The sequence below is a fragment of the Drosophila pseudoobscura genome, chromosome X (assembly GCF_009870125.1).
Source record: "Drosophila pseudoobscura strain MV-25-SWS-2005 chromosome X, UCI_Dpse_MV25, whole genome shotgun sequence".
Classification (NCBI taxonomy): Eukaryota; Metazoa; Arthropoda; class Insecta; order Diptera; family Drosophilidae; genus Drosophila; species Drosophila pseudoobscura.
In genome coordinates, this window is record NC_046683.1 from 41,779,167 (window position 1) to 41,806,623 (window position 27,457).

The 27,457-nt window shown below is 46.3% G+C and overlaps 7 protein-coding genes across 11 annotated transcripts; 2 read left to right on the top strand and 5 right to left on the bottom strand.

Annotated features, from left to right (window-relative positions):
- Positions 1-72: 72 nt before the first annotated feature.
- LOC4816024 (putative glutathione-specific gamma-glutamylcyclotransferase 2) lies at positions 73-1,418 on the bottom strand. 2 transcript variants are annotated; one of them, XM_033382048.1, is made up of 2 exons: positions 1,289-1,418; positions 73-1,225 (listed from the first exon to the last, which is right to left on the bottom strand). In XM_033382048.1, the coding sequence occupies exon 2, from the start codon at positions 1,180-1,182 to the stop codon at positions 214-216; it is 969 nt and encodes a 322-aa protein (XP_033237939.1). In that variant the 5' UTR covers positions 1,183-1,225; positions 1,289-1,418; the 3' UTR covers positions 73-213. The 2 variants fall into 2 exon arrangements, with proteins under 2 accessions (XP_033237939.1, XP_001355380.2); XM_001355344.3 differs by having other exon boundaries at positions 73-1,191; positions 1,289-1,416.
- A 187-nt stretch (positions 1,419-1,605) lies between these two features.
- Positions 1,606-3,288, top strand: Aven (Apoptosis and caspase activation inhibitor). 3 transcript variants are annotated; one of them, XM_033382050.1, is made up of 3 exons: positions 1,606-1,748; positions 2,062-2,195; positions 2,250-3,288. In XM_033382050.1, the coding sequence occupies exons 2-3, from the start codon at positions 2,167-2,169 to the stop codon at positions 3,154-3,156; spliced, it is 936 nt and encodes a 311-aa protein (XP_033237941.1). In that variant the 5' UTR covers positions 1,606-1,748; positions 2,062-2,166; the 3' UTR covers positions 3,157-3,288. The 3 variants fall into 3 exon arrangements, with proteins under 3 accessions (XP_033237941.1, XP_001355379.2, XP_033237940.1); XM_001355343.4 differs by having other exon boundaries at positions 1,701-1,814; positions 1,891-2,195; XM_033382049.1 differs by having other exon boundaries at positions 1,701-1,814.
- A 160-nt stretch (positions 3,289-3,448) lies between these two features.
- On the bottom strand, positions 3,449-8,914 carry LOC4815533 (uncharacterized). The gene is made up of 4 exons (XM_001355342.4): positions 8,813-8,914; positions 4,530-4,653; positions 4,284-4,475; positions 3,449-4,209 (listed from the first exon to the last, which is right to left on the bottom strand). Exons 1-4 carry the CDS (start codon positions 8,836-8,838, stop codon positions 3,565-3,567), a joined length of 987 nt encoding a protein of 328 aa, XP_001355378.3. The 5' UTR covers positions 8,839-8,914; the 3' UTR covers positions 3,449-3,564.
- A 4,165-nt stretch (positions 8,915-13,079) lies between these two features.
- Positions 13,080-14,123, bottom strand: LOC6902024 (sperm flagellar protein 1). Its single transcript, XM_002133522.3, has one exon. It carries the CDS (start codon positions 13,982-13,984, stop codon positions 13,253-13,255), a length of 732 nt encoding a protein of 243 aa, XP_002133558.2. The 5' UTR covers positions 13,985-14,123; the 3' UTR covers positions 13,080-13,252.
- A 175-nt stretch (positions 14,124-14,298) lies between these two features.
- Positions 14,299-27,450, top strand: LOC4815588 (box C/D snoRNA protein 1). Of its 2 annotated transcripts, none has more exons than XM_001355340.4 (4): positions 14,299-14,644; positions 25,776-25,979; positions 26,038-26,825; positions 26,887-27,450. In XM_001355340.4, the coding sequence occupies exons 2-4, from the start codon at positions 25,945-25,947 to the stop codon at positions 27,105-27,107; spliced, it is 1,044 nt and encodes a 347-aa protein (XP_001355376.3). In that variant the 5' UTR covers positions 14,299-14,644; positions 25,776-25,944; the 3' UTR covers positions 27,108-27,450. The 2 variants fall into 2 exon arrangements, with proteins under 2 accessions (XP_001355376.3, XP_033240464.1); XM_033384573.1 differs by lacking the exon at positions 14,299-14,644 and adding an exon at positions 25,584-25,674.
- Positions 14,750-21,412, bottom strand: LOC6902023 (NK1 transcription factor-related protein 1). Its single transcript, XM_002133521.3, has 3 exons — positions 20,783-21,412; positions 16,086-16,605; positions 14,750-15,361 (listed from the first exon to the last, which is right to left on the bottom strand). The coding sequence occupies exons 1-3, from the start codon at positions 20,856-20,858 to the stop codon at positions 15,106-15,108; spliced, it is 852 nt and encodes a 283-aa protein (XP_002133557.1). The 5' UTR covers positions 20,859-21,412; the 3' UTR covers positions 14,750-15,105.
- On the bottom strand, positions 22,501-25,371 carry Fpgs1 (Folylpolyglutamate synthase 1). Its single transcript, XM_001355341.3, has 4 exons — positions 24,915-25,371; positions 24,671-24,847; positions 23,151-23,989; positions 22,501-23,075 (listed from the first exon to the last, which is right to left on the bottom strand). Exons 1-4 carry the CDS (start codon positions 25,209-25,211, stop codon positions 22,676-22,678), a joined length of 1,713 nt encoding a protein of 570 aa, XP_001355377.2. The 5' UTR covers positions 25,212-25,371; the 3' UTR covers positions 22,501-22,675.
- Positions 27,451-27,457: the final 7 nt, after the last annotated feature.

Consider the following 27,457-nt stretch of genomic DNA (forward strand, 5'->3'; position numbering starts at 1 on the left):
CATCCGTCAGCTGGCTGATATAAATTCAAACTGGACTTCCATAAATAATCCGTTGCGGCTTATCAACGCAGATTTACACAGACCTTCCGCCCTAACAGGCGACATGTATTCACGGGAACATTTGGAATGGACACAACAACACGCACATGCAATATTTAACGATAATAAATAAAAAATTGTCTAGTTGATGCGATTAAAGTGCTCTTCGTGGCGTCAGGAAGGTGTGGAGAGGCTCTGCCGTCTCAACTGCACGTCAAGAAGTGGCTCTCGCCAGCCAGATTTCTGGCAGTTTTGGTGCAGAGCCTCCAGCCGCCGCGAGGTCTCCCCATGGTCTAGAGGCTCGTCCTCCCTGACCGCCTCCCTGACAGATTCGCAGAGGATGTTGGTTATCTCCTCCTGCAGGGCCCGCTGCAGCAGCTCGGGCTCATCCTGCTCGATGTGGCGCCTCACACAGGTCACCAGCTCAGTGAGGTGTTCGTCAACGGCACCGGGAAACAGTTTCTCCATGGCTAGGGCCAAGTTAAAGAGGTAATCTCGATTGGGGCCGCTGGGTCCGGCAGAGGTGAAGATTTGCCTGGCTATGCACGGCACTTGCCACACGTCGCCGGCATAGGAGTCGTTGGCTTGCGTCGCCACATACATGATCACCTGGATGGGTTTCGTGGCGGATAGATACTCGTGAAACTCCAGACTGCAGCGCTCGTAGCCGTTCTTCTCGCGGTAGTCCAAGTGATTCAGCACCGCATCCTTCTGGGCGGCAGCAATGCGGTAGGCTACGCCGTAGACCCGATCCTCAGCGGGATCGCCAGGCAGCAAGGTCACTACCCGCCCCGGCTTGTCGGGCATGCCCCGGTGGTCGATGCTGTGCTGGTAGAAGCGCCTTTTGAATCCCCATACAAAGCCGCGCCGGCGGTCGATATAGGGAAAGTCCGCCTTCCACACCAGCGACCCGTAGCCGAAGATCCACACATCATCGTCCGAAGGCGCAATGGCTACATTCTGGTTACTAGACGCTAAATCGAAGCTGTGAAGCTGTGCTGTGGCGGCGGGATATGTACTTGTATTTGGTCCTTCTGGCGTGATCAGGTCTGCGAAAAAGGCCCGGAAGATCTCGCCGGCAACGCCTGACAGCTGGGTGCGAGTAAGGCTACGGTGTAGCCGTAAGCTAAGAAAGCACAACATCTCCAACCGCTGTCGGCAAAAAAAACACGGCAACACGGTTCAGCTATATATACACTCCATAAATCCAGAGGCAGATAGAATCGGTCTCGTCTCTACCAAAACTTACCAATTAAATAAATTTTTGGCAGCATCGGCGGCAGTGTGACCGAGGATTTATAGATACAAAAAACGGTCTGACCCTCTAAAATATATCGAAATATACGTCACAGTTTCATAATATACCAAAAATATACTGACGAACTATTTGTATTCATATTCTATCATATTCCTCAATTTTGATATTGCGTTAAATATAACTAGCTAGCTAAGACCCTCAGCACTGAAAGTATAGTTTCACGCGACAATCTAGTCCATTTGATACAAATGTGGTTAATTTTAAGAACTCATCATTATTGCATTGTTAATAAAATAAGGTTTAGGCAAACGGTTTTCAATGGTGATCACGAATACTAATCCGATTGCTCCAAATGGCATTTCTACACGATTTCTACATTGGTGCATTAGACAAGGCGGTGCGTCGATAACGCGTTTTAAAAATTAGTGGAAAATACTATGAAAAGTATAATGTAAGCTGTGTGAGCTATATTCAAAAAGTTTTCCAATTTTCTTTTGAAATCACATTAATTGGCCAGGTCAGAAAAGGTTCATCAAACTCACAGTTCTGAGCATCACTGTACTATATATACATATATTTAAAAATGCTTTTAGCACAACTCAATATTTGCGAATGCACACAGTCAGTGTGGGCTCGTTCATGAAGGTGCTGTAAGGCGCAACATAGGCCGTGCTGTTACGTGCAATGATTCCATTTGAAGCGCTCTGTTAGACACAGCTGTCACCGATACCATTTCTCTGTTTCCATTTCACTCGCACTTACAGCATTGGGCTGCCACAGCAACAACACCTGACTGAGGGTGTAAACAAACCAGATTTTAAATTCAAACTACCTTTGCGAAGCCCCCGCCACCCCAACTACGTAGCAGAATGTCCGGCAAGGACGATCGATCCAAGGAGTAAGTAGCACGTAATCGCTGCTGGCACTGCTAACAAATTATTACCCAAAACAGGAAGCGGCGGAACATGAAGCAATACACTCATCACAAACCGCAGCCGCAGCACCAGCAGCAGCGCCGTGGCACTACCACTACCACCTCCTCCAGCTCGCCCCAGACCACGGCGGTACGGAGCATCGTCGATGTGGCCGACTCCAGCGACGAGCCTCGCTTTGCCCGCAAGGGCAACTGGGCGTCCGGCGGCGGATCCCGGGGCTCTACACTGGCTCCGCAAATGAATCGCGACCTGCTGGACGTCCTGCCAAGCGACACGGACGACGTGGACCATCTTGGCATCGACACGGGAGCGCCCATCGATGAGAACGCCCGCGCCCAACTGCGGGCCGGTGACTACAAGCAGTTGACGCAGTTTCCAAACCTGGGTGGCGGCCACTTCACCTTCGGTTCCGAGAAGGAGTGGACCAGCATTGCCGAAGGCCAGACGCAGCTGCACACCAAGGCGGCCAGCGGCTACTTCACGCTAAACCTTGTCCGCCTGAATGCCGGCCTCCAGACGATCCCTTTCTACAAGCGCATGGACTATCCCGCCTCCATGTTCACACGCCAGCAAATCGTGGCCCAGACGGAGGCGGCCGAGCGGGCAGAGACACTCTACCAGCAGCGTGTGCTGCGCGAGGCCAATGGCAGTGCCTCAAAGTCGCGTGCTGCCTCGGCCAAGTCCGCCAAGGTCCCAGCAAAACCGCAACCCGTTGTTACTGCACCTCCGGAGGGTGCCCTGGCAGATGATTTGGAGGAGCTGCTGGCCATGACAAATATTCAGCCGGATCCAAACACCATTGTCCCCGATCCTATAGCCATGCCCATGCCGATGCCCATGCCAATGGTTCAGTCGGCCACTCCAACGTCGGCGGCTAGCAAAAACGATGTAGAGAATTGGCTGGATAATGTCCTGGGCGAGTAAAAAATCGAATAATTGGTGCATATGAGTATATATGCATGTATGTTCCCTGTATACAGGGAGCACAAATCTTTGGCTTGTTAAGTTTTCCTTTCAAAATAAAAATTACCGCGTCCCTAAATTTAGGATTGGCTTTTTAATCTCTCTTTTGAAGAAAAAAAGAAGAATGTCCAAAATAGAGATGCCATTTTTAGATTTAAGATGTAGATTCAGGAAATACGGTGTTTTGGAATGGCCCTAGGTGCCGCCTGCCTCCCCGTTCCCCCCACCATACTGTGTGTGCGTGGACTTGCACTTCGGTTGAAAAGTGAAAAGCCCGCGGCCGCTTATGTTATACATATTTCGATTAGATATTAAACAAAAAGGTGAGCCATTATGAAAATATTCAAATGATTGAAGAGTGAAACAAGATTAAACAGAATTGTTCTCGTTCGCCACCACGTCGGCGACCACCACTGGCTCTGGCGGCAGGTCGGGCAGTGGAAGTATTTCTGCCTCTGGGTCGAGGTCGCGCATGCGCTGATAAATAATTAGCAGATGCTCGTGCATCATGAGCATGAGGTCGCAGGCTGCCTCCAGCACCACAATGCGCTCCTCCATGTGACCATCCCCCTGCCCCATGCTGTGGCGTAGCTCGTTGACAATGCCGCTCAGCCAGCGGAAAACGATGGAGGCATCGTCGTCCGGCAGCACAAACAGTGTGGGCGCCACACCGACATCGTTGCATATCTGCTCAGTGCTGCCGTACGGACCCACTACGAGCAGTGCAGAGACGACGCGCACAGTCAGATTGAGGCCGTGCAGATAGGACTCCACACAGACGCTGGGATTCACCAGGCTGATGGCCAGCTTCAGCTCAGAGTAGGGGCGCAGGCGGTGTGAGCCGGCGCCCATATCCGTAAGCCAGTCGAGCACGGCCCAGAGAAGGCAGTTGCACACCAACTGGGCCATGGTACACAAGGGGCTGGCATGGTGGCAGCAAAGGATCAGGTTTAGCATGTGGTCCGAATCCCTGATGTTGATCTTGTTCAAGATAACGGCGCACAGATCGTTCACCTATTGCCGATATAATAGTTCTGAAATTAGTTCTGAAAATCCATGCTGTCCATGTGCTGTCCACCACCACTTACGTGAGTCTCTTCGGTGCAGGCCATGTAGCTGAAGCAGTGCTGCAGGAACAGGGTGCGCTTCACATGGCTCTTGTGCAGCTCGGCGTGGCTCAGCATATACACCATTATCCCGGCCACCATCAGGGTGCCCAGAGGGCCGGCACCAAACGCGATCCTTTCGCCGTTCATCAATGAATTGAAACCGTCCATAATCTGGAACACCGGTGTGAGATCAGGCGTGGAATTCCGGCATCAGGCTCTACTTACCTCGTAGATGTTCTCAGTGGAAAACAGGAAGGGGCACAGATGACGAAGCGGCGACACCTCGATGGCCAAACGCAGCTCCTGCAGATCGAAGCCCAGGGGACGGATGGCGTTGCAAAGCGAATCACTGGAAGAACAGTAAAAAAGAGGCACCATCGGGCCATATCAGCGGGGAGTGGGGAGTGGGGAGCGGGGCAGTGTTCGGCGGCGGAGGTGATGGATGCTCCAATGGCCAATGGCATTTTAATGAGCGAACCTTATGCCGTATACCAAACATTTTGACATGTTTTCAGCTTCGTATGGTGCGTGCATGCACGAGCGGGTCCACTATACAAGCTGCCATATTGTGCTTCCGTTCGGTGAGTGTGGGAGTGAGGGGGATAACTGCACCCGTGTACGTGTAGTTGTAAATCTGTTTGTGTGTGTTTATTATAGTGAAAAGCGCATAGTGTGTGTGTTCAAGGAAATTGGTGAAAAGAAGAGGAGATAGGAAGGAAAGCCGTGTGTGGTGGTGTAGGTGTGTGTGTGTGTGCCGTTCTCAGCTTGTCCTTGTGCTGCTTTTCGTGGAAGACGACGACTGGCAAAATGCAAATGCACGCGCCATGTGCGCATTTTAGCATAAAAGTCACCTATCCTCTTCCTACGACTCCTCCTGCTGCCCTGCTGCCCTGCCCTCCAGCCTTCCGGCCCTCCTCCCCGCCTGCCTGAAGTTTCTTGCGTACTTGGGAAAATATCTCCTCATTATGCATTCATATTTTGCAATTACTTCGCACAAACGGTAAAAAGCGCAAATGCGCGAATGAGATGGCACTAGGTGCCATCCCGACATCCACCTTACTGTTAAGTCGCGCTGTCAACGAGAGTGTTCTGGTGCGTGTGTGAGAATCCCTCTTTCTCTCTGTGTGCTTTGCCTTTTCTTCTTGCCTTCCGCTTGTCTGTGTTTTGCTGTTAGCGTTACCGTTACCGTTACCACTACCCTTTGCCGAGGAAAGTCGTTTGTTTTTGAGAGAACAAAACCATCTGACTGTTTTACTACATATGTATGTACATATTTGTGGAGAAACCCATTTTTTTACAATAATTAGTTCTAAATGTTTTTTGTCGTAACACAGAAAAAAGAGATCACAATGTGGCCGCTTATATGTATGTACAGACAGACGCATAGACAGAAATAATATGGGAACATCGGCATATCATTTGCAAATTAATAAAATCATTTACCCACCTATCCGTTTTGAGAAAAACGTTGCAGCTGCCAGGGTATCATATGCGTCGGCCGCCTGAAGCCAGCCTTTTCTTTGCGGTTCATTTTGGGGCGCTTGCCCCATTTGTGGCAGGCAGAGGACAGAAACAGAAACCCATTGAAATTTCCATATTCATATTTTAATTATGCGGCCGCATGAAAAGATTAACAACTTGTTGTACGAGTAGTAGATAGCAAGCCAAGCCAAGCCAAGCCAAGACATCAATGGTCCCAATGGCCATTGTGCATTTTCTGTTTTAATTATGCATATTTTACAAATGTACAGCAGTCACGCCCCCCAGTCAACCCCTTCATCCGAAGCCAGAGAAGCAGAACCAGAGAGAGACCCGATCCACATCCACATCCACACCATCCTCTTAGCAGGGCAACCTCTATGCCAGTACCCTGTTGGCGGCCCAGTGCATCTATCCGCACAAAGCTGAGCCAATTATGCAAATCAGCTTACAGTTCGATAGGGATCAGATCGGATCAGATCAGATCGGATCGGATAAGCAGTGCCAGCAGTACGAGTACGAGTATCTCACGGACAAGTGCAGTGACATACATACAGAAATCCCATCCCCGAATCCTGCACCTTCTCATCCTTTTGTGACGCAATCAATGTCAACTCATGAACTGTGTCTGCTTCACTTCAATTAGCACTGATAAAAGCGCTCAATTAGCGAGGGTTGGCCCGACAATCGCAACAGCAACAGCAACCGCAACCGCAACCCAAAAATAATAATAGCAACAACAATCGTAATGATGATAATGGTCTGGCTGGCTGGCTGGCTCTAAGAGAGGACTAAGAGACGACAAGTGGCACGGCGCACTACCCTTTCATTTTCGGGGGTGGGTGGATGTAGATGTGGCCTGATGAGGCGCTTGTTGTTTGTAACCAATCTGTGCATTTTACGCCTAATTTAAGGCAAATTGTTAAAATAAATGTATGCCTTCCCCTGACCCTGCCCCTACCCCTCCACCACTGAACGTGCCTCTCAATCTCATCAGTCCCATCCCTGGTATAGCGCCTGTAGAATTTTCGGGCTTTGTGGCCTCGGGGCTTGACAAAAGCCAACAGATTTTCATATCATTATGTTCTGATTTGTATTTGTGGCGTTGGATTCGGTTTTGGATTAGGGTTTGGGCTTCGCCCTGGATCGCCCCCCACCCCTTAACTGTACGAATATGCTGTAGGCGTTCTTGTTGACGGCTAATGAAGTTGTTGTTTGTACTATGTAAATAATAGGAAGAGTCCAATTGGAATCGAGCCTGATCCCCCAACGAATTATGGCTAACTTTTGTCATCTAAGAAGTGTCGCGACTTGTGCCTGCAACTCGTAATTTGAGAAGACTCCAACTCCCGAACCGATTTGTTTGGGTTGTTTCCCTCGAATATAAACAGTATGGGTAGACAGGCTCAGCTTACATAGCTTTGAAAGGCGATAAAAAGGGGGCATGCATTGTATTCTGCTTAGGTAATCCAATTACTAATTAAGGAAAATTTATGTACATAAAAGTCAACTACTATTTGCACTATGTGTATTGCCCCTGACGCCTGGCTAGCAGAATACTTTATTATTCCCAACACTTTTATACGGGGAAAATGAAAACTGAACTGTCAAAGGAAGCTAAAGGAAGAACTAAGCAAAAGATCGCAAAAGATCGCAGTTCTATATATATGTATGTATGTAGGTACAACCAAAGAAAGGGCAAAGAAATCTTTCATAGGTGGAAAATATGGTATGCGAATGATAAGGAATAGGGTTTATGAACAACGCTAAGGAAGAATCCATAGGTACTGTATTTTTGCCCAGGAAAGAGTCAAAATCATGAATCCCATTCATAAAGTGCATAATGAATGCGGGGGCGATACGCAGGATCGGTTGATATTGGAACAACTGCTTCAAATGGATAAACAGTATGCTAAAGCATAATAATCAAGCTTCTTTCCGGCATTGAAATCAATCCTTTCCAATGGAGCAATATGGAAAAGAGCAGCCTTTTGGTCACAGCACTCCAATTTCTGCGCCCGCTATAAGGATCTTCTTGGAAGCTCCTGTAAAGGTGAGTGGTTGAGTGGATGAGTAGTAGTCCACAATTCAAATTCAGTTGAAAGAGATGATGGGGCAAGGCACCTGGGGGATGTACCGGCTCCGGTATGCTTCCTATGGGACTTACTGGCCGAATTTCTTCCACTCCGTTCCTTGACCGATCCTGTCGATAGTTGTCATGGCCGGGAGAGGTGGGTTACAAGCCAATTAGCGTCTCCTTCGTTTGGACTACGGCTGACCCAATCAGTTTTTCGAGCCCTCTAGCAGCACGCCTTCTGCAATGTTATCAGCACTCAAACAATCCTCGTCTCTGATCGGGCAAGGCCACTGTTGTCACACAAACACAAAAAAATCGTAGATGATAAGAACATCTACAAAGAGTTAAGCCCGTCCGGGGAGTTGGGAGTGCGGGACGACCGTTTCGATTGTGTTCAATAGACTGTGATAACGAATCACATCAGATCGGAGGAAACCACTAGTTTAAGGAGATTCATATTTAAGCTTTTAACCTCACAGAGGATACAAATGTAAACAAAATTATGTTAGAGCCAAATACATTTCTACAGTCCATTGGTGCTCTATTTCTTTGTGCTGATATTTTGCAGTGGATTCAACACACGTTTGAGTCTGATTCCTCCACAGGTATTTTATTTCTAAATGCGTATTTCCTTTGTCTAAATCACATTCAGAAATCACTTGTAATGCTTCTCAGGATTAGAAGATCACATGCACATCACATTTCCCAAGCCCGAAAGTGTAAAATAATAGAGGCAGGGCAGGCGACACATGTGACACATTAGATCTCAAAGAGGAAAACAAAAGGATAACAAACACTTTGTAAAGATGACTCTCTGAAATTCCATTCCCCAATATCCAATATCCAATATTCTCTCGTTGTACTAGATTCAGTTATATCGCACATATCTAACGCACATTATGATTTATCTAACAAACTTTGCCCCGAACACAGAATAATCAATCACACTTACGACTGTTGAGTATCGGAAAGGTTCATGTTTAATGCCTACTGATAAACCGATTACGACTGATCGATCCACCTGCCATCCGATCGATCCATGGATAAGCTGAGATCAAGCTCGACTCTAGCTCGAAGCTTTTGCTTGGCAAAGCTGTGGGTTCGGGCCCCATTGTGCAGAGAGAGCAGAAAAAACGAGAGAGAGAAGGAGAGAGAGGGGGCAAAGAACACAAATTCAGCCAGACAAGTGTGGCACAGCCCGCGGCACAAACACAATTTTTGACAATTTTCCAAACGGATAATGACAAACATTTTAATCACAAAATGAAACCGAAACCAAACCCAGAATCCACCACCAATGAAGGGACACAGGAGCAGCACGGGCAGGAGACGGTAGCGAAACCCACAAAATTTTCACACAATATGGTAAACATCTCCAACTGCGACACCGACTCCGCCCCGTGGTTGAGACCCTGGCAGCCCTCAGCCCTCAGTCCTCAGTCCTTATCTCTTAGCCCTCATCCGGAAGTCAAGTGTGTCGGCAGTCGTCCTGTGTTCCAACAGCCACCCGCCGCCTCCCGGCACGATGACATAATCGTCCTCTCCGCATACGCAATCATTACGCTGATGTTTCTGGCCTCCGGCAGGGGCATGGCACACAGCAAATTTAAATAGAAATTGGAATAGGAACTCATTTTGGGGGAAGTCACATGCTAAGAACTTTTCAGCATTAATATTTCGCCAGTGACTTGTGCTGCTCATAATTTGTAAATAAACAAACAAACAAAGCCAACGCTTAAGAAATCGTTAAATACGTGGTGTGAAATCGCTTTTGAAGGAAGTATTTTTGGATGAATAACGAAACGGAGGATAAGAACGAGGAGCTTTTTGCCATTCGCTCATTTATGTGCATTGCCACGGAGAGCCTTCAGGTCGAAAGCGGACTTACAGGTCTTACAAAGTATTATCTATTTAAAGTCTCGAGGCTCGAGAGATGGGCTGGAGGGGGTATCTATTGCTTCGGGGCTGGGACGATCGAATTTTGCGGCTTCATCCACCACCCACTCTCCTGTGTTGTTTTGAGCTTTGAGCACTGTTCTGCTCTCTGCGATCGATCCCTTTAGTAAATGTATGTAATTCTGGTTCACCCACTCTTCCTCTCTTTTCATGAGGTGGAGTCTCTCTCTCCACTCATCTGCCGGCGGCTCTCTCTCGGCTCGGCTCGTCTCGCCCCTCCGTCTGCCCCTTATTTCGTCTCTTCTTTGACGTTTGCGTTTGTGCTCCGCTCCACAAAAGCTCTTGTTCTTTGCTTTTAATTGCAAAGTTTGCAAAAGTTGGCGCTCGCAGAGAGCTTAATGCAATTAATAACTCATTAAATAAATACAAATCAAAGTGGATGCTGCGGCAAAGGCCCCGCAAGATCCTCCAGCTACTCCCGACTCAAAGGGGAGTCCCAGTCCTAGTACCAGTGCCAGTACCCGCCTTTGTGCTCAAAGGATGCCAGCGTAAAATGTACCAATTAAAAATGCAATTGAGATCTCAATAGCTACGCAAATGAACCGCATGAATGTGAATCTATCTAGACAAGTGCCGCAGACCGGCGCCAGGACCAGGGGGCAGGGGGCAGGGCTGCGAGTGGAGGGGGAGTGAGATTTTATTCATTAAATTACATTCGCATTTCATAGACGATTTCATGGCAATGTTAACTCGGTTTTCCATTTAGATTCCCGCTTTATTCTATGGGTCCTCCTCTATCGCTTTACCTTATATACGACTCCTAATTTGACTCCTCGCTCTATCTCTCTCTCTCTCTCTCCCTCTTTAGCTTTTATTTTATGCCTCGTTTTATTCTCTCTCGTTGGCATTTTCTACGACTCCCTCCCTCGGTCTTGCTTTAACTTTCATTTTATGACTCTCTCGATTTAGCTTTTTTTTGTATGTATGTGTCTCCCCTCTCTCCTTAGCTTTCGTATACCCTTGAATATGGTATTATAAGAAGGAAGCCTCTCCAAATTGGAGAATTGGAATCGGCTGGAATGTTCATATTTCTATGTTCCAGTGTGGTTCTGCATATGTACATAGATACATATGTATTTAGGTACTCCTGAAAGTTTTGTTCGGAATCGGAACCCTATGTCATATACATACGTTGTAGCTGTGTTAGTACTCCCAAGTAGTCCCAATCCATCCATAATGAATAATATCACTTTATTAAAGTATTCTCATATGATGATGCTGCCATGGGAACGATAAATGGAAACAAAGGTATCGAAAGCTTCGGTAGATCTCTGGCTTTTCTATGCCTTTTCTCCCTCTTTCCCTCGTTTCCTCTTTAAATGGAACTTTTTTACGTTCACTCTGCCCTGCCTTCGAACTTGTTTCCGGTGGCTCCCTTCAAGTATCTTTTTAATTAGCGTTCTGTTCTGTTCTGTTCGGCCCCGACTCAGCGCAGCGCTGCACCACTCGAACAAACTACGCAGCGAACCACCGCACCCCACCCCATCCCACTCCAGGCTTGCTGTTGCTCTTGCTCTTGCTCTTCCTCTCAGCACCTGTCTCACTCTCACTCCCACTCCCACTCACAGGCAGATGGATAGACAGACGGGATGGAGGCTGCCTGCTCGTTAACTCACTCACCGAAGATTCAATTTGTAGCTAAACATTTCTCCTCCTTTTCGTGTAGCCCCCTCCAAAGCGAGCTAAATGCGCATGAAAATGTAACTGTAACTGTAACGGTAACGGTAACGGCAACGGTGATGCTACGTCAACTGATGCTGCTGCACTGTTGCTATCCCATTTTGGCGCACGCCCATGCCAATACCAAATGGGCGCGCGCGCTCTTTGCGCTCCTTTGGCCCGTTATAATTGCGTGCCAGAGTTGTTGCTTGTTTTCCGGTTGGCTGCGCTATACCAGCCCCCTCTCTCTCTCTCTCTCTCTCTCACGCTATTCCTGTCTCTCTCTGCCTCCTGGACGCAACATTGAATTAATATATGAATAGAATCGTGTATATAGTGGAAGAGACGGCGGCACTAGAGTACGGGTACGTGTATATATGCATATGTCCTGGGTTATTTGCTATATAGCGACAAATTGATAACGTTTTGTGCCGTTCGCTCAAGTTGATTTTCAAGCATGACTCACAGCTCACCGACCGCCGGAGGGGTTATCCGGGGCAGGGGCATTTAACCATATGTATACGTATGTTTTGTGGCAGCTACCGGCGGGCGCTGTGCAGAGGATGGGATGGTCCATTACCATCCTCTCGACACAGTGCCTCTACTCTATGGGATTGCAGATATGCAGGGGTAAATATTTTGGTACTACTCGTTTTTGGCCAAAGTGGGGAGTACAATCTGATTTAAATGCTCCTTTCATTAAGTAAAAAACGTGTATTCAGCCATTTGAAAGATCCGTGAATATTATTCAAACAACATTCTTAAAATCATTATCATGGGAAAATTTGAAATCTAATCGTACACGTACACGAATCTTAAAAATGCAATGATTCAAGAAGATGGTCATCTATCTTTTAAATGTAACAAACATAGCACTTTCTTCCAGGGTTAATCTGTGAAGTAATTGCACAATTCAGTTGATAATAGATTCTATCAAGCTTTTCTTATTGACCTTTCATTTTAGGCACCAGACAAAACATATATACATATGTACGTACGTACGTATCCGTAGTCCCAAACGCCAACGAAGTGGCTCTAATCTTCTCACCAGAAAACACTTTTGCATAATACAATTTACTTATCTTACGTACATACATATATGTAATTCGAATTGCATTCTTTGGCAGAGTAATTTAAAAACCTTTCTTTGTAGTCCATAAGTCTCGAACAGATTTGTTTGACTTTCCCTGAAATATAAACAAATTCGAAGACATGGGGGCTTCTGTTGCCGCAGATTTTCTTTATCACAGGATTCTGGATACAAAATCCGGTTGCTCTAGCTCTTATTGTGTCTGAGATCTAGTCGCTCTTCGGGACGGACAGACAGACATGGCTATATTGACTCGGACATTGATGCTGATCAGGAATATATATAAGTTATGGGGTCGGAAGCGATTCCTTTTGTCTGTTACACACATCTACACCAATCTAATATATCCCTAAACTTCGAAGACAGGAAACCTCGGAACGCATAATTTGTGAAATCGCCGCAGGACTTGGAAAAGAAGACCCACCAAAAGGGCGCTAACAATTTTAAAATTATTAATAATAATAGCTGCATCATATAAAATAAATAGAGCCCTTAATAAACGAGCCTTGGAAAGAAAGCTACAATAAACAATAAATTTATTATTTCCGATCCTTCGGTGGCTCACAACCCATGAAGTGCAATCGTGGTGGATGATAGATACGAGTATAACGATAACTTAAATACAAATTAATACTTGTATGGGTGTATGGGACGTCGCTGGAATTAGCCATCATTTTAAAACTAGCATCATTTTCTGTCTGAGGCGAGAGAAGGCGCTGGAGCCAGAGATTGATATTTTCCATCGTCAGTAAGGAAGTAACTGGATGTCACAGCAGGAGCCATCTTTGGGGGTAGCTTTCCCATCTGCATTAGAAGTTCATCGATACGTTCCGTCTTGATTTTGATGATGTTCTCCATGTGAGTCAGTCGCTGCTGGTAGGAGTCCAACATGACATCTTTCGCCATGTTCTCTTGGGCCATTTTCTCATAGAGCGAGTAGAGGATCATTTTCTGCGGTACTTGAACAATGGCATCTCCAACCTGCTTGCTGATCACAACGATTTTCACTTCATCGTTCTCCGCCCAGGCTTGCTCCTGACGCATCGATATACTGCGTTCTTCCTGCATGCGCTGCCGCTTCTCCAGTCGAATGATTTCATGAAGCAACACCTCGGCAGCCCCGTGTGCGTTGTTTGACAGCAGTTCAATAAACTCGCGACTTAGCTTAATGTTCAGCTTGGACAGCACCTTGAAATTGAATGTCTCCCAGTTGGCCATCTTCAGCTGTACACTGCACTTCTTCGGGTAATTGTAGACGTCCACCAGGCGCGGATAGGAGCGCTTCAATATCTCTGCCAAGGGCAAGACGTCGGAAAAATCGCGCCGTAGCCGGTGCGTTCCCATATTATTCTGCAGAAGCCAATCGTGCACCTCCGCCAACTCTTCGATGCTGAGATTCTTATTGTTTATAGTATGCATATTGCCGTAACATTCGAATATCCGGAAAACCGAAGATAAATTACAAAAATATATCGGGTTCTGATGTTACGAGTATGTGTTCGATACTCTCAGTAAAAGATTTGACATGTCGGTGTCTGTTTATAAAAAGACAACAAAATCTACACTACAGGCTTAAATTTGAAATGAAAACTGATTCGGTTGCATATACGGAACTATATTTTATTTACATTACCCAGTACGCGCAGAGATTTCCGTGATGTACTTGTATTAGTTTTGTGTGTAAGAGTCTGAAGGAATACATATATGTATATAAATTCTTTATCAGTATTCATTTCCAAATCGATGTAGTTATGTCTCTCCGTCCAGATTCATATCCACACGCCTCTCCCGGGATATCATATCACTATTCAAAGTGTACATATTTCAAAATTTTGCGCGCATCCATTCCGCTCCCAGAAAGGACAAAAATCTGTATTCATCATCCATTTCATCCATAATTTTGAAGATTCAAGAAAAACGGAAAGCGATGAATCATAGAGAATGACCATACATAGTATGTATCCATATCCATAAGGACCGCAGCTCGATTCTATCGACCAATGAATCATTTGCAAAGGAATGTTTATCTCTAGCCGCAAAGAAGTATACGTGTCCCACATACACATGGTATGTCGCAAGGTGAGTCCATACTTTAACTGAAAGATACCCATACTCACATACCTTGTGGAATGTGGAATGTGGATCCTTCTGTGATCCCCAATTAAAATAAAAACACCGAAGATATAGCAATTAAATATTTATTCTGGCCAAAAAAAATGAGAACAAAATTGGGTTGCATGTTTGGTATATATTACAGTTAAGAGTAAATTGACTAAGCCTAGTTCGTGATTATATCGGTTTATATAAGGACATATACATATGTACGTATGTACATACATATGTGCGCAATATCGGGTACGTTTGGTATATAAGTACGAGAACGAGCATCCTCTGTTATCCGCTCCACATCTGGGTATGTTATTGCACAAGAACCATTATATTTCCCATAATATATATATGTACATAGGCCACTGGGGATCTGGGAATCGGGGAATCGGGGAATCTGGGGGTCAGGAAAGGGGCTGGCGGGCGGTGCTTCTCTACATGGGGCAGCCGTGCACATAGCTCACATTCCGGAAGATTGCCGCCGCTGCAGCGGAGGTCAAGAAATTGCACGGATTGCTGGCCGCAGCGGCCGCCGCGGCGGCGGCACTGAACGAGCTGCTTAGGCCGGTGGGGCAGCAGCCCAAGCCCCCACCACCACCGCCGCCCTCCGGCACACCAAAGTCCTTCTCGAGCGTGGCCTGGTGGCGCAGCTGCTCCAGACGCAGCTGGTTCTGTCGCTTCCATTTGGTGCTGCGGAAAGAGAACACTCGTTAGATACATCATTGTTGCTTTTTCCACTTAAATATTTGCTAAGAATCCCAAATACGTGTACACCAATTGAATCCAATCACAAACATGATCCATGACAATCGTTGACGGTGTTCTGGTATTCGAGATCACCCCACATTTGAAATCTAGAAGGTGCTACACCTGTCCACCTGTCGCAACAGTCGACTCGTGTGCGGACTGGCGACTTCCTGGTGCTCTCGTACTCGTAATATGAGAGATCAAGTTCCACTCGATTTGTTTGCTTGTTGGGTTTCCCTCGAATACGAGTGTAAACATAGTAGAAGTGATACTCTTTGAAGGAAAGCGGAGCCACTGGCTACTGGAATGCAGGCAGCCACACATCTCTTGAAACTGAGGCAGTTCTGGTGAATAGCACGGATATCCATACAAGTATCCACGTACATATTCCACACCTGGTACGTATTATTTACCAGGTAGATTCTCGTATTTCGTAAATTCTTGTAAATATTTGTATACGAAGAAAAAGTCTGAACAACAGAATATCACTCATACTTGACAGCTTTTCTATTATTTGCAGGGGGAGATAGTAGAGATCGTAGATCTCTACACTGCCATATATGTTCGAGTATATCTGGTACTTTTCACAAATTTGAATGAAAAGAAAACTGTATTCAAACCAAAATCAAATCCATGGTTGAATGAATTGGTTTCGGATGGCACTTACCGTCGATTCTGGTACCAGGTCTTCACCTGCGTCTCGGACAGATTGAGCGTCTCGGCCACGTCGCTGCGATCGGCCACGCTGAGGTACTTCTGGCACCGGAACTTCCGTTCCAGGTACGCTAGCTGGGCGTGGGTGAAGGCCGTGCGTCGTCGTCTCGGCTTGCGTCCGCTCTTGCTCATCTGCAGCTTGTGCTCCGCATAGCTGCCGCCGCCACTGCCTGGACCTCCGCCTCCTCCTCCTCCTCCGGTTGGATCGCTGCTGTTGGCACCGTTAACCGCCGCCGCCGCCAAAAGACCGGCTGCCACGCCCGCCGCAGCCGCTGCGGCACTCAGCCCCGATCCGACACCGGACCCAGGACCCGGTGTGGCCGTGCCGCATGACTCCACGCTGGAGTCGTCATTGTGGTGGAAATGGTGATGGTGCGACAGCAACAGGTCTTGCTGGCAGCCATGCGCCGTCGAGTCGGGAGTGGATCGATCCTCAATATCAATGTCCGAATCATCGTTGGAGAGCTCGATTTCTGAACAAAAGAAAGCATACACATTAGAGCCCTGCATGAACAGGCAACCCACTCGATTCGGTGGTTTTCGGTGGGATTCGGTATTCGTTTCGGTCGGTCAGTCAGAATAAGAGTCTAGGCTTTCTAATCGGACTAAACGAAATATGTAAAGCCATTTGTAAAGGATTCAATTGGATCCGAAAATTTCAGTATTTATTTCTCGCTCACTCTGAGAGCATACATACATGCTAATTCAGTATTAAAGAAGTAAAGCTGTAAGATTCGCAATCGAAATCGAATGAGAGCTGTTTCTGGAAAGGGGATTGATTGTAGATGGAAAGCAAGTTGAGAAGCAGAATACGAGAGGGTGAGGATGCTTTTAAAAAACAATTCAATTCAACCGCTATGCCAGTTCCAATCGCTCGAAGTCGTAGAAGGGGATAAAGCAGAGAGGGAAGAGACGACCACTGCAAACAGAAAGATATAGATACTGTGGAGGGACTGTAGTCTGCTTTTGAGAGCAGCGTTAATGCGTTTCATCCTTCTTCTTTTTTTTTTAAGCTAAAAGTGTAGCCCGAAAGAGGCGCGTGCAGCCACTTTTGGCTCAGGGCCACAGCCAGGCCAAGTCAACTCATTAACGGCGTCCAGCAATAGACAACGCATCACAGCACAAGGCACTGCCTCAAGTGGGCGTTGGTCCATTAGGAAGACATACAGCTCAGGGCAGGGCAGGGCAGGGCAGGACGGACGGAGAGCAGATTGAAGCAGATTGAAGCAGATTGAATATTATAGGATGCGGAGCTGCACTTTGCAGCAATCAACATGTTATATATATCCGCCACATATCCTAATCCTGATCCCATATCCTGTTGTGCCCGTCTCAAGATTGAGTCCACGATTGAGTCGCAGTCGCTGCGGGGCTGCCTGATTAAATTCACGTGTCGTCTCGAGCTCTCAATTGCTTCCCATTGGAATGTACTTTGTTTGCTCCATCACTCCCACTCGCAGCAGCAGGACCATGGTTCACGATTCAGATTCATCCTTGACGTCATCTCGCTCGCCTCTCAGGGTCCGCCCCGGGGGCGCTCACGTGTGTCCGCTCTCGCTCAGTGAGGATTCCCCGTTGCGGAAATTATTTCTATATTTGTGTGTGTTTTTTAACCCCAAATGGGATTCGTTTCGACTTTTCATTCTATTTATACCAGCAACAGCACAGAAACAGAAGCATACAGAGCGAAAGAGAGAGAGAGACAGAGTCCTGGTCCTGGTACTGGTCCTGTTCCTGTTCCTGGATGAAAGGTTATTCAATTATGCATATGCGAGTATGTGTGCTGTGCCTGTTGGTGCATGTTTTTGTGCGTGAATGTGTGTGGACATCCTGTGGAGCGTCTCGAGTGAGTTCTTTCTTTTCCTTAAAAAGTCACGTCGTATCAATTTGCGGCACAATTGCCATTTAATAGGCACTTGAAGTGCGACAGACATATACTATATGTACATACGTAAAGGGAAAAGTACGATTCAATTCAAGAGAGATATATCCTGGCATGTGCCACCAATTTAGACTCGTTTTTGTTGTTTAGATTAAATGCGTCTTTTACTTCGACTGTAAGGGCGGCAACAGAGCCCAGTTCTCGCTTAAAGGAAATCCATTCATGGCAAATCATAGACAATTGTTCAGTGTTAGGTGTCTTAAAGACTGAGATACCTGGGAGAACTAGAACTAGAACCAAAAGGACAGCCAGAAGGAAGAGAGAACGGATACCGAGGTGGAATTCCTCCAACTAGCAGACCAGGCACCGAAGAAACCACCGCCAGGAGCTAAGAAAGTTGCACATCACACACCCCACCTCGCACATAACTGCCGACAATTAGCCTCTAAATAGTTTTAATTGTTGAGTTAAACTTTATTTAATGTCATGCATAACTAGAAGACAACAGCAGAATGATAATTACATGAGCACAAGCACAGCCACACGTTACAGGGAGGCCCACGGATACAGTAGGGCACAAAACAGAGCCAGCCGCATGGAGCCAGGCACCTGGGGCAGGGCAGGACAGTCCTCTGTGAAAGGATTCGCAATTGCAGTCACACTCCAATTGCCACTCCCCGCCCTCTCAGTTGCAGTTCCAGTTTCAGTCACATTTCCATTTCCCCGTACTGGGGCTAAACAATCAAAGTGCCTGTACGTGACAAATTGCTCGAGCACAGGTTACCAGCCAACAACTGCAACGCCAGAAAGGACTCTCTTTTGGGCACCGAACTTGAGATACCCTGGCGTACCAATCATTTATCAAGTGTGTATAAGCTCAGCCATATATAAATTAAATATTCTGTTGTTAAGTAGGTGATATTAAAGTGAATTAGCCCTAAATATATAGTAAGATACTTTAAACTATATATAATACTCGTAAATCTATGAAATTCGTAGGAAATATATTTAATTTAAATATGAAATTTCCAATAAGTAAATATGCAGTAGATTCTTATCATATAGTTTTTGATTTCTTTATCTTTTTAAATTGAACAATAACTATTGGAATATTAGTTTCGATTTATTTGATGTCTGTCTTATCTCCAATATTCATGTAATAACTATTAGTTAGTTTTTATTAGCATAGAAACAATCGGAAGAACAGGAAGACAAACACCTATAACATTGTATTTTTAATGGCGCACAAGAAATCAGTGGACGGGAGCCAGAAGACTATCGGACGAAGGAACTAATAAAGGTCCAACATTCAGACAGGTTCAGATATAAACAACGTACACTGAAACAAGTTTTAAAAATACGATTTGGAAATGGAAAAGTTATAGGTTCTCGAAATGTGTGGATGTATCTTTCACAAAGGATAAGTACATATGTATGTATGTATGGACTAGAATATCCTCTGTAAGGGTATAGGAAAAGCAAGCAGTGCACAATTAAATTATTGCCCAAAGCGTTTGTTTGTGTCCCGTTCCTGCCCCACACCTCCTTCAACCATCCCCTCATCGTACTCTCACTCTCATTTCTTCTCCTCTCCCTCTCCCCCTCCCTCTCCGTTCCCCTTCCTTTGGACTAAAAGTTTTGTTTTGCGATAATTGAGCGAGGTGTGAGATTTAAATGCTAGAGGCAGACAAAGAGCGAGAGAAAGGCAATTTGTCAGCGGTTTTAAGCCGAAACTCCCCCTCCGTGAAAAACAACAAAAACATCAAAGGGGATGGGGATGCAGACAGGGAACAAGTTAATTGGCCCAACATAGAGCCATAAATATGTAGGTGTGTAATATACGGCTGTAGCAAGACGTTTAGCATACCTAATAAATATATGTACATGTATGAAATCTAAGGGAATTTCGCATAAGCGACTTGACTTTTGGTTTCTTTGGCGCTTTTCTGGTTTTCTTGATTATAGCCTGATTCTGATGGAAAGTCTCAAGGCGGTTGGACATTTAACCAGGACTGATAAACGCGAGAGTTCTGTGCAGCTATCTCGCGAGAGCACAAACAAACATGATCAATGATCATGGACAATGCTCGAGTAATCATATGTGCTTCCCAGGCCTCAGACAGCCTTGTTTATTTTCCGAAATAAACAAAGAGCATTTCATATCTTGTTTTTTCTTTGTGATAAGAGAATCATGCGATCATCTATCGCTGACATTCCATCTATTTTGTCAAGAAGGCTGAGAAATGTTTGAGGTGTATAATCAGTTATATTCATTAATGTTCATTCATTAATTAAAGTAATTTTCTCTCTTAAGATGATCATGGGAATTGTGACTATAAGGTCTGCTTTTACTGACTGCTATGAAAAAAAAAAATTATTTTGAAATGATCTTGACTTTTTTGAGTTGGTTTTTAAAGTAAAACATAAAACATGTTATATTTCGTAAAAATTACGTCCTTTTAAGCTGTCGTTGGTTCAGGATAGAAATGGGTTTTATAAGAAAGATCCACAAAAATGAATTTTCGTACCGGATACCTAAATATCTGGAAAATATACGAAACTCTTAAGACGAATATGCTGAACTCTTCTAAAAAATATCTAACAAACTAACGTCTGTCGTCCATCGTCTAACGTTCGTTGTCTATCGAAGAAGAATGTACCGATGATGATGGTAATGATGATGATAGCTGTGGAGCAAGCACCATGGCAGCTCCATAGCATAATTGATCCTTTTTCATATGCCTATATATCCTAGTGGCGACACTCACCCGAATCCGCCGTTTGCCGCCGATTGATCAGGTCTCCCAGCAGGTCGCGTATTAAAAACGATTTCGAGCTTTGCATTTTGATGTATAGGTTAGGATGGGTTTTCTAGGTTGCGGTTTCCGTTTCCGCTTCCGTTGTTTCCGTTTGTGTTTCAATATAGTTAGTTACTGTGTTGCAAGTGCAAATGCCCCGTCAGAGCCTTGCTGTTGGCTAACATTTTGATCGCACTTAGCTGAACATGAACAAAAACAATACGGCGGAGTGCACGGAATACCCGGAATGTTTCAGACTGCTTCAGAATGGGGATTGGGTCCCGTCAAGTCCCAGAACCAGTCCCAGTCCCTGCTGCTAGCCGACGGCAAAAAATGTATGGAAATTTTGGTGCTGCAATCTTCTTCTCGACGGTATTTTAGTTGTAATTGAATTGAATCTATGTATCTTGCCACAAGCACGCACACAGCAGCAGAAGCAGAAGCAGCAGCTGAACCGCTAAGCGCCGAGTCAAATGAACAACTGAAATGCGAAATGCTGAACGTTTATTAATCCTTTTAGCGAACATGAGCAGACACAGGACGGGGCACAGGCTCCCACCCTCAGCCACAGGGACACATACACACATACAGTGACAGAAGTGAATTACGTGGATTTGTTGCTGTAAACGGGACAGTTTAGCGCTCGAAGTCGAAGTCGAAGCCGAAGCCAGCGCCAGCGCCAGCCCAGTCGTCGTAGTCCGCAGCAGCAGCACAAGCAGAAGCAGAAGCTTTGGAAACTTTGCAATGGCCGCTGCTGCTGCTGCTTGTGTTACCGTTAACATGCCATTTAACCGTTATTTAATAAGTCATGTCATCCAGCTGCCATCCCGCTTGCACACAGCCAACTTCCGTTCCGTTACGTTCCGACGTTAGCCATTTTGTTTACAACGTGCGTTTTGCGGGAGAGTGCGCAGAGAGCAATGAGCACTGCTCGCATCGCACTGATGCCATCCCGCTCCTCCGCGACCAGGGTTGCCGCTCCCCGATTGGCCACTGCCACTGCCAGTCCATCCATCCATCCATCCATCCGGTGGCAAAAGCATAACCATATGCATAAGCCACCCCCGCCAAAGCCAAAGCCAGAGCCAGACACCACCCTTAAAAGTCTAACCAGAGTCACGGTTCATTCTGCTCAGCCTCAGAGACAGTCGACAGTCGCCATTCGAATGCACTGCCAGTTGGTGCAAGGAGCAAGTGCGAGTGGCACGAGTGTGTGTTGTTTGTTGTGTCCCCGTGTGCAAGTAACAAGCGGGCGCGAGCGTGAACGCGGTGCAAGTGGTAATTCGCCGTCGGAAAACTGTATGCTTTGATTATATGAACATATACATATATAGGATTTACACAGGTTTCCTTATAATTTGAAAGTATACAATTTAATAGAATAAACGAATAAAGATAAATATTGCTAAATAGGATCGATATCCACATAATTTAACGCACAGAGGGAAGCTGTTTCGAAACTATAAAATACATAGATCTTAAGATTTAGATCAAAAGCTTAAAAACGTATTCGAACCAATAGGATTAATGTATCCTCTCGATGCCATGGACTCGATGGGACTATGATCTGCAAGGCTTTTTCTTTTTTCATTCCTGCAAAATTTAAATTAGAGCGTCTGCTTAAGAACCGATCGCATCGATTGATGATATTTCCACCAAAACAGATTCATTTTTACGATTCGAGTTTCTTTTTTTTTTTGATTAACTGATAGTTTTGTAATTATTCTTTAAGAATTTAGAAATGGGAAAATAGGTTGCACTATTCGCTTTAACTTAAGGTTTCATAGTAGTCATAATTATTGTCTAAAGATCTGTAAGGAAAGGTATGCTATTGTCAATGAACTCAAGGAGGGGTGTTAGGTTTTAGGTCTGCGACTGATCCATGTAGTTTAAAGCGGAAATGGCAGCGCCCAGCAAATGGATGGAGCCCGTGATGAGCACCTCTATGTGGCCGTTGTCCGTGTCAAAGCGCTGCCGGATGGAGGTAAAGGCGTCCGTTAGGGTGCTGTACACCTGACCGCGATCGGGCTGCTTCTCCTGCGTGCACATCTGACTCCATTGTGTGGCAATGTCGCGGACACGCATCATCCGCTGCTCGGGACTGAAGCGGACCATCACCTGGCTAGGAGCGTTAGGATTCGAGGTGGCGTAATTGGGTACAAAGCAGACCATGTCGTAGGCACAGGCGCGATTCACCAGGCTAAGCATCTGTCGGATATCCGAGCCTCCAGTGCGATTAAAGATGAGAATCCTGGGACTGGAACTGCAACAGGAACAGGACCGAAAGAAGAATGTTCAAAGAGTTCAGAGAGTAATTTAACAATCAGAGCACACTCACCTCTGGCTGATGCTCTCGGCAAACCATTTTGTGCACACGGCCATGCTCTCCATGGTGTGGGCTCCGTCTAGGTGGAGGCGCATGCCCCGGTACTCCACCAGCTGACAGCGGCCAGGCCAGTGGGCATTCAGCAGTCCCAGCAGGATCTCCGGTTCGAGCTTTGCTTCGTTGAGGGTGTAGTCGCGGTGGAGGGGTCCACTGGTCTGGGACAGCCAGTCGGTGGCCAAATGAATGGCCAGAGATCCGTTGAGTTTAACGACTTGGTTCAAGTTGTCCCAATGCTGGGCATACTGATTCGACTGAAAGTAGTGCCGGGTTGGGGGGACCTCGTGGAGAATGGCCTGATTCTCCTGCGCCCGCTGGCGGATCACTTGCAGGCACTCCGGCTGGCTGACATGCGTGTAGACATGGGCACCCGGCTTGATGATTCCCGCCTTCTGCCAGGCAATCTCCGGGAGCGTGTTGCCCAGCAGCTCGGTGTGCTCCAGGCCCAGCGAGGCAATCCCAACGGTGCGGACATTGCGCACAATGTTGGTGCAGTCATGCTCCCCTCCGATGCCCACCTCCAGCACGGCAACGTCCACACGCTCCTCGATGAACACGTGAAAGGCGAGGATCGTGAGGAACTTGAAATAAGCTGGCATGTCCAGCTCGAACTCCTGCCGCTCCTGCAGCCGCTTGTAGACCTTCCAGAACTGCTTCGTAAACTTCTCCTTGGCCAGCGGCAGGCCATCGATCCGGATCCGCTCAGTGGTGTACACAATGTGCGGAGAGCTGAAGAATCCTGTGTGAACTCCGTTGTGACGCAGCAGGGATTCCGTGAGAGCACAGGTTGAGCCCTGCAAAGGAGAAGGTATCAATATGCACGTACATATACGAGTATGTATGTATATATGCTCCTATCTTGCGGCCAAAGCTCAATGCTCGGCAAGAAGTAATGGCGATGGATAATAGGCGCAGTAGGGTATTTCGACTATATGATACCCAATATGAATTAGCTACGAATACACTGCCAAAAAACTAAGTTTTAGGGTTGTAAATAGATGCCCATGCCTCTTAACGATATTTGACGGAGATTAGGCCTGTAGTATTTGTAAATTACGAATTCCATACAATCTGATACGAAACAGATGAAGATAAACGAGAACCCCAATGAAAAGTGATATTTTGTTTATGGGGTCTCGGAGCTCTGTTTCTGCTTCTGCGAATACAATATACCCCGCCAGTAAGCAACGAGTAACGGGTACCGGGTACCAGGTACAACCAAAACATATCAATCTATAAACAAATTTCAAATTGGAAGCTAAAATAATCTAATCAGCAAATGAGCGATTAAACTTGCGAGAGGTGACTGAGAAACCTGATTGTGGTGCAGCGCTCTCTCAGTCTCTGGCAGAGAGCGTGCGAGAGCAACTGTTAATTTGGGTGGGCTCCAGTGATGTTGGATATTGGATTTTGGATGTTGGATAACAAACAAAAAACTGGTTCAGGCAAAAATGCCCTCAGCTATCAGCGCTTACCTTGCCCTTGGTGCCCGCCACATGGATGAAGGACAGCTGCTCGAGTTTGGTCAGGGGCAGGCCGCTGCGCTCCAGATATTTGAGAGTATCCGCCTTTGTGTTCACCCTGGGATTATCCATTGAGTTGCGTATTGTAACATCGTTCGACTGCAGAATGTTTAGCTGCTTGATGGCCGCCTGAAAATATACCAAGAGAGATATAGAGACAGGGCGAGGAGGAGCAGGAGATAGAACACACACTCACCTCAAATTCGGCATTAACATCCTTGTCGTCCGTTGCGGTGTCATTGTTGTTGTTGACCAGTCCCTTGGGATCGAAGACCAGCTTCTCCAGGGTTGGGCTCTCCTGCTGCTTTACTGCTGCATTCGATAGGAGCTTGGTCGGCATCTCAATGTTGTTGCGGATGTGGGATGTGCACAGCTGTTTCGTGGGCCTTGGCCCCCGTCGAATCTCATCTATCGACATTTCAGTCACTATCGCAGCTCGGCGTACGGTCTTGCTGTATTCACGTACTGAGCTCAATAGCCGACGAGCAGTCATATTTATAGAGACCACTGTTAACTCAGAACCCAGGTCTCTCACAATTCAATTTAAAAGGTACGGGTCTCAATTATGCTGGTTAGAACGACAGATATGTACGCTTAAGTGGGAATAATAAGTAATAACACGGTTTACACAAGATCTGAAATATCAAATTTCATAAGACAGCGCGTGTGCGTGCGGTCTATTGACAGATAAGATAGACCAGTGGCTTAATCGAAACACGTAGGCAAATTATATGTGCACACATATATAAGCGAAATAAATAGATAAACAAATTGTTATTTGAATATTATGCAAGATAACAAATTGCCGCCATATGACTATCGATTGCGATAGCTGAGTACGCAAGCGATAACTTTTGTCAACATTTTCATCACAAGTGGCAACGCCACCGAGCACATGCAATGCAACCAATACTGCGCAATACCCACACACACAAACGCGGCTAATAAGCAGACATGTGTGTGTCAGAAAATAAACATTTTCCAGTCTCCTTGTTTTGATCATAAGCAATACACACACTCTTCAGTTTCGAATTACAAAAATTTATTCTGTTTTCAGAGACGTCAGCACACCAGATCTGAACAAGATTTACATTTTGTGCAAAGGCAACTTGATGATACACACACAGAAGCAACCAACACCGAATTTGAAGAACAGCTGATCATAAAGTAAAACAAGATGGAGAGCACGTGCGCGCTATTCATCATACATACGCTCAGTCAATGAAATGTCGGAGGAAAAGGCGGGCACTTCTGTTAAAAGGTATGGTATATTTCAATGAGAATTTGAGTGAAATTCAAGGCGTAATATTTTCGGACAGCCTGCGCCTGGGTTTTTGCGAGGTCTGTGCCGCAAAGGAAGCCCAATATGCCTGCCCCAAGTGCGAAGTGAAGACCTGCAGCGTGGCCTGCGTCCAGATACACAAGAGGGAGCTCGACTGCGATGGTCTGCGGGATCGCACCAAGTTCGTGCCACTGAGCGAGATGACGGCCCGAGAAATGATGAGCGATTATTACTTCCTGGAGGAGTGCACGCGGTACGCGGATGACCGCAAGGGCGACCACGCCAAGCGCTATACCCAGCAGCAGCGATACCTGCCAGGGCCGCAGCATCGCATGCGCGCGGCAGCCCAAAAGCGGAACATTAAGCTTTCCCTGCTGCTGCCGCTCTTCAGTCGGCACAAGGAGAACACCACATTTCTGGACTGGAAGCGGAATCGCTTCTATTGGCGCATCGATTGGCTGTTTGCGAATGCTGCAGAGGAAGAGAAGGAGGAGCATGACCAGACGAAGTCCTCCCACTTTGTGGATGCTCGCTGTGATGAAGAACTGACTCTGGCCGCCCTCCTCCTTAAGTATGTGGATCCCAAGCAGGAGACAGCCCGCAAGAATCGCAAAGTCCTCGTCCGCTATCAAACGGTGGGCATTGGTGGCCTGAGCTTTTGGCTGCAGGCCGAGGGCGTCCGGCGCAGCGCCACTCGCTGCTATCACCTGGAGGCAAACAAAACGCTGCGCGAGAATCTCTCCGGCAAGACTATTGTGGAGTTCCCCACCATCATTGTCACCTATGCGCCGCATCCTCCGGCTGGCTACGAGACGATAGACAGTGGTGAGTTTTCAAGTCCTCTAGGTGCGTGTAACTCCTGAAATTCATTTCACCTTCCTTACAGATAAAGAATCGGATGATGAGCTCACAGGAAACGCATCTGATTCCCAATCGGAAGAGGAAGAGCCAGCATCTGCGAATACACCGAAAAAGGCAAAGATACTGCACGATTTTGATGAGATTCACGATGTCTACCATGCATTGGCTTCTGCTTATTCTGACGACGACGGGGACACAGATCACTGTGGTATTGAAGGAATGTTTCGTGAAGACATCGAGCTGTAAACCTTGAGAAGAGCCAAAGCAGAAGCGACAGAGTTTAAGATTGAGATTTGGTAGTCTCTGACTAGCTTGTGGCAAAACAGAAGGAAACTAGGGAAGATCCAAGCGTCTGATCGACCCTTAGCCTTAATAAGAGGATCCTGTGTAACATTATCTAGTACCTGAATATTAGCGGAGAAGTCGCAAGCAGCACAAGCGAAGATAAATCAGAACAGATGCCTTATGTCCTTCTCTGGCCAGTATTACGATAATGAAAAATAAAGTAAAGATCGTGAATGAAACAGAGCCTTATGCATGTCCTACCGCTGCCAAATAAAATAATGATGTGGTTGTATTTTTACATAAATTTTGTT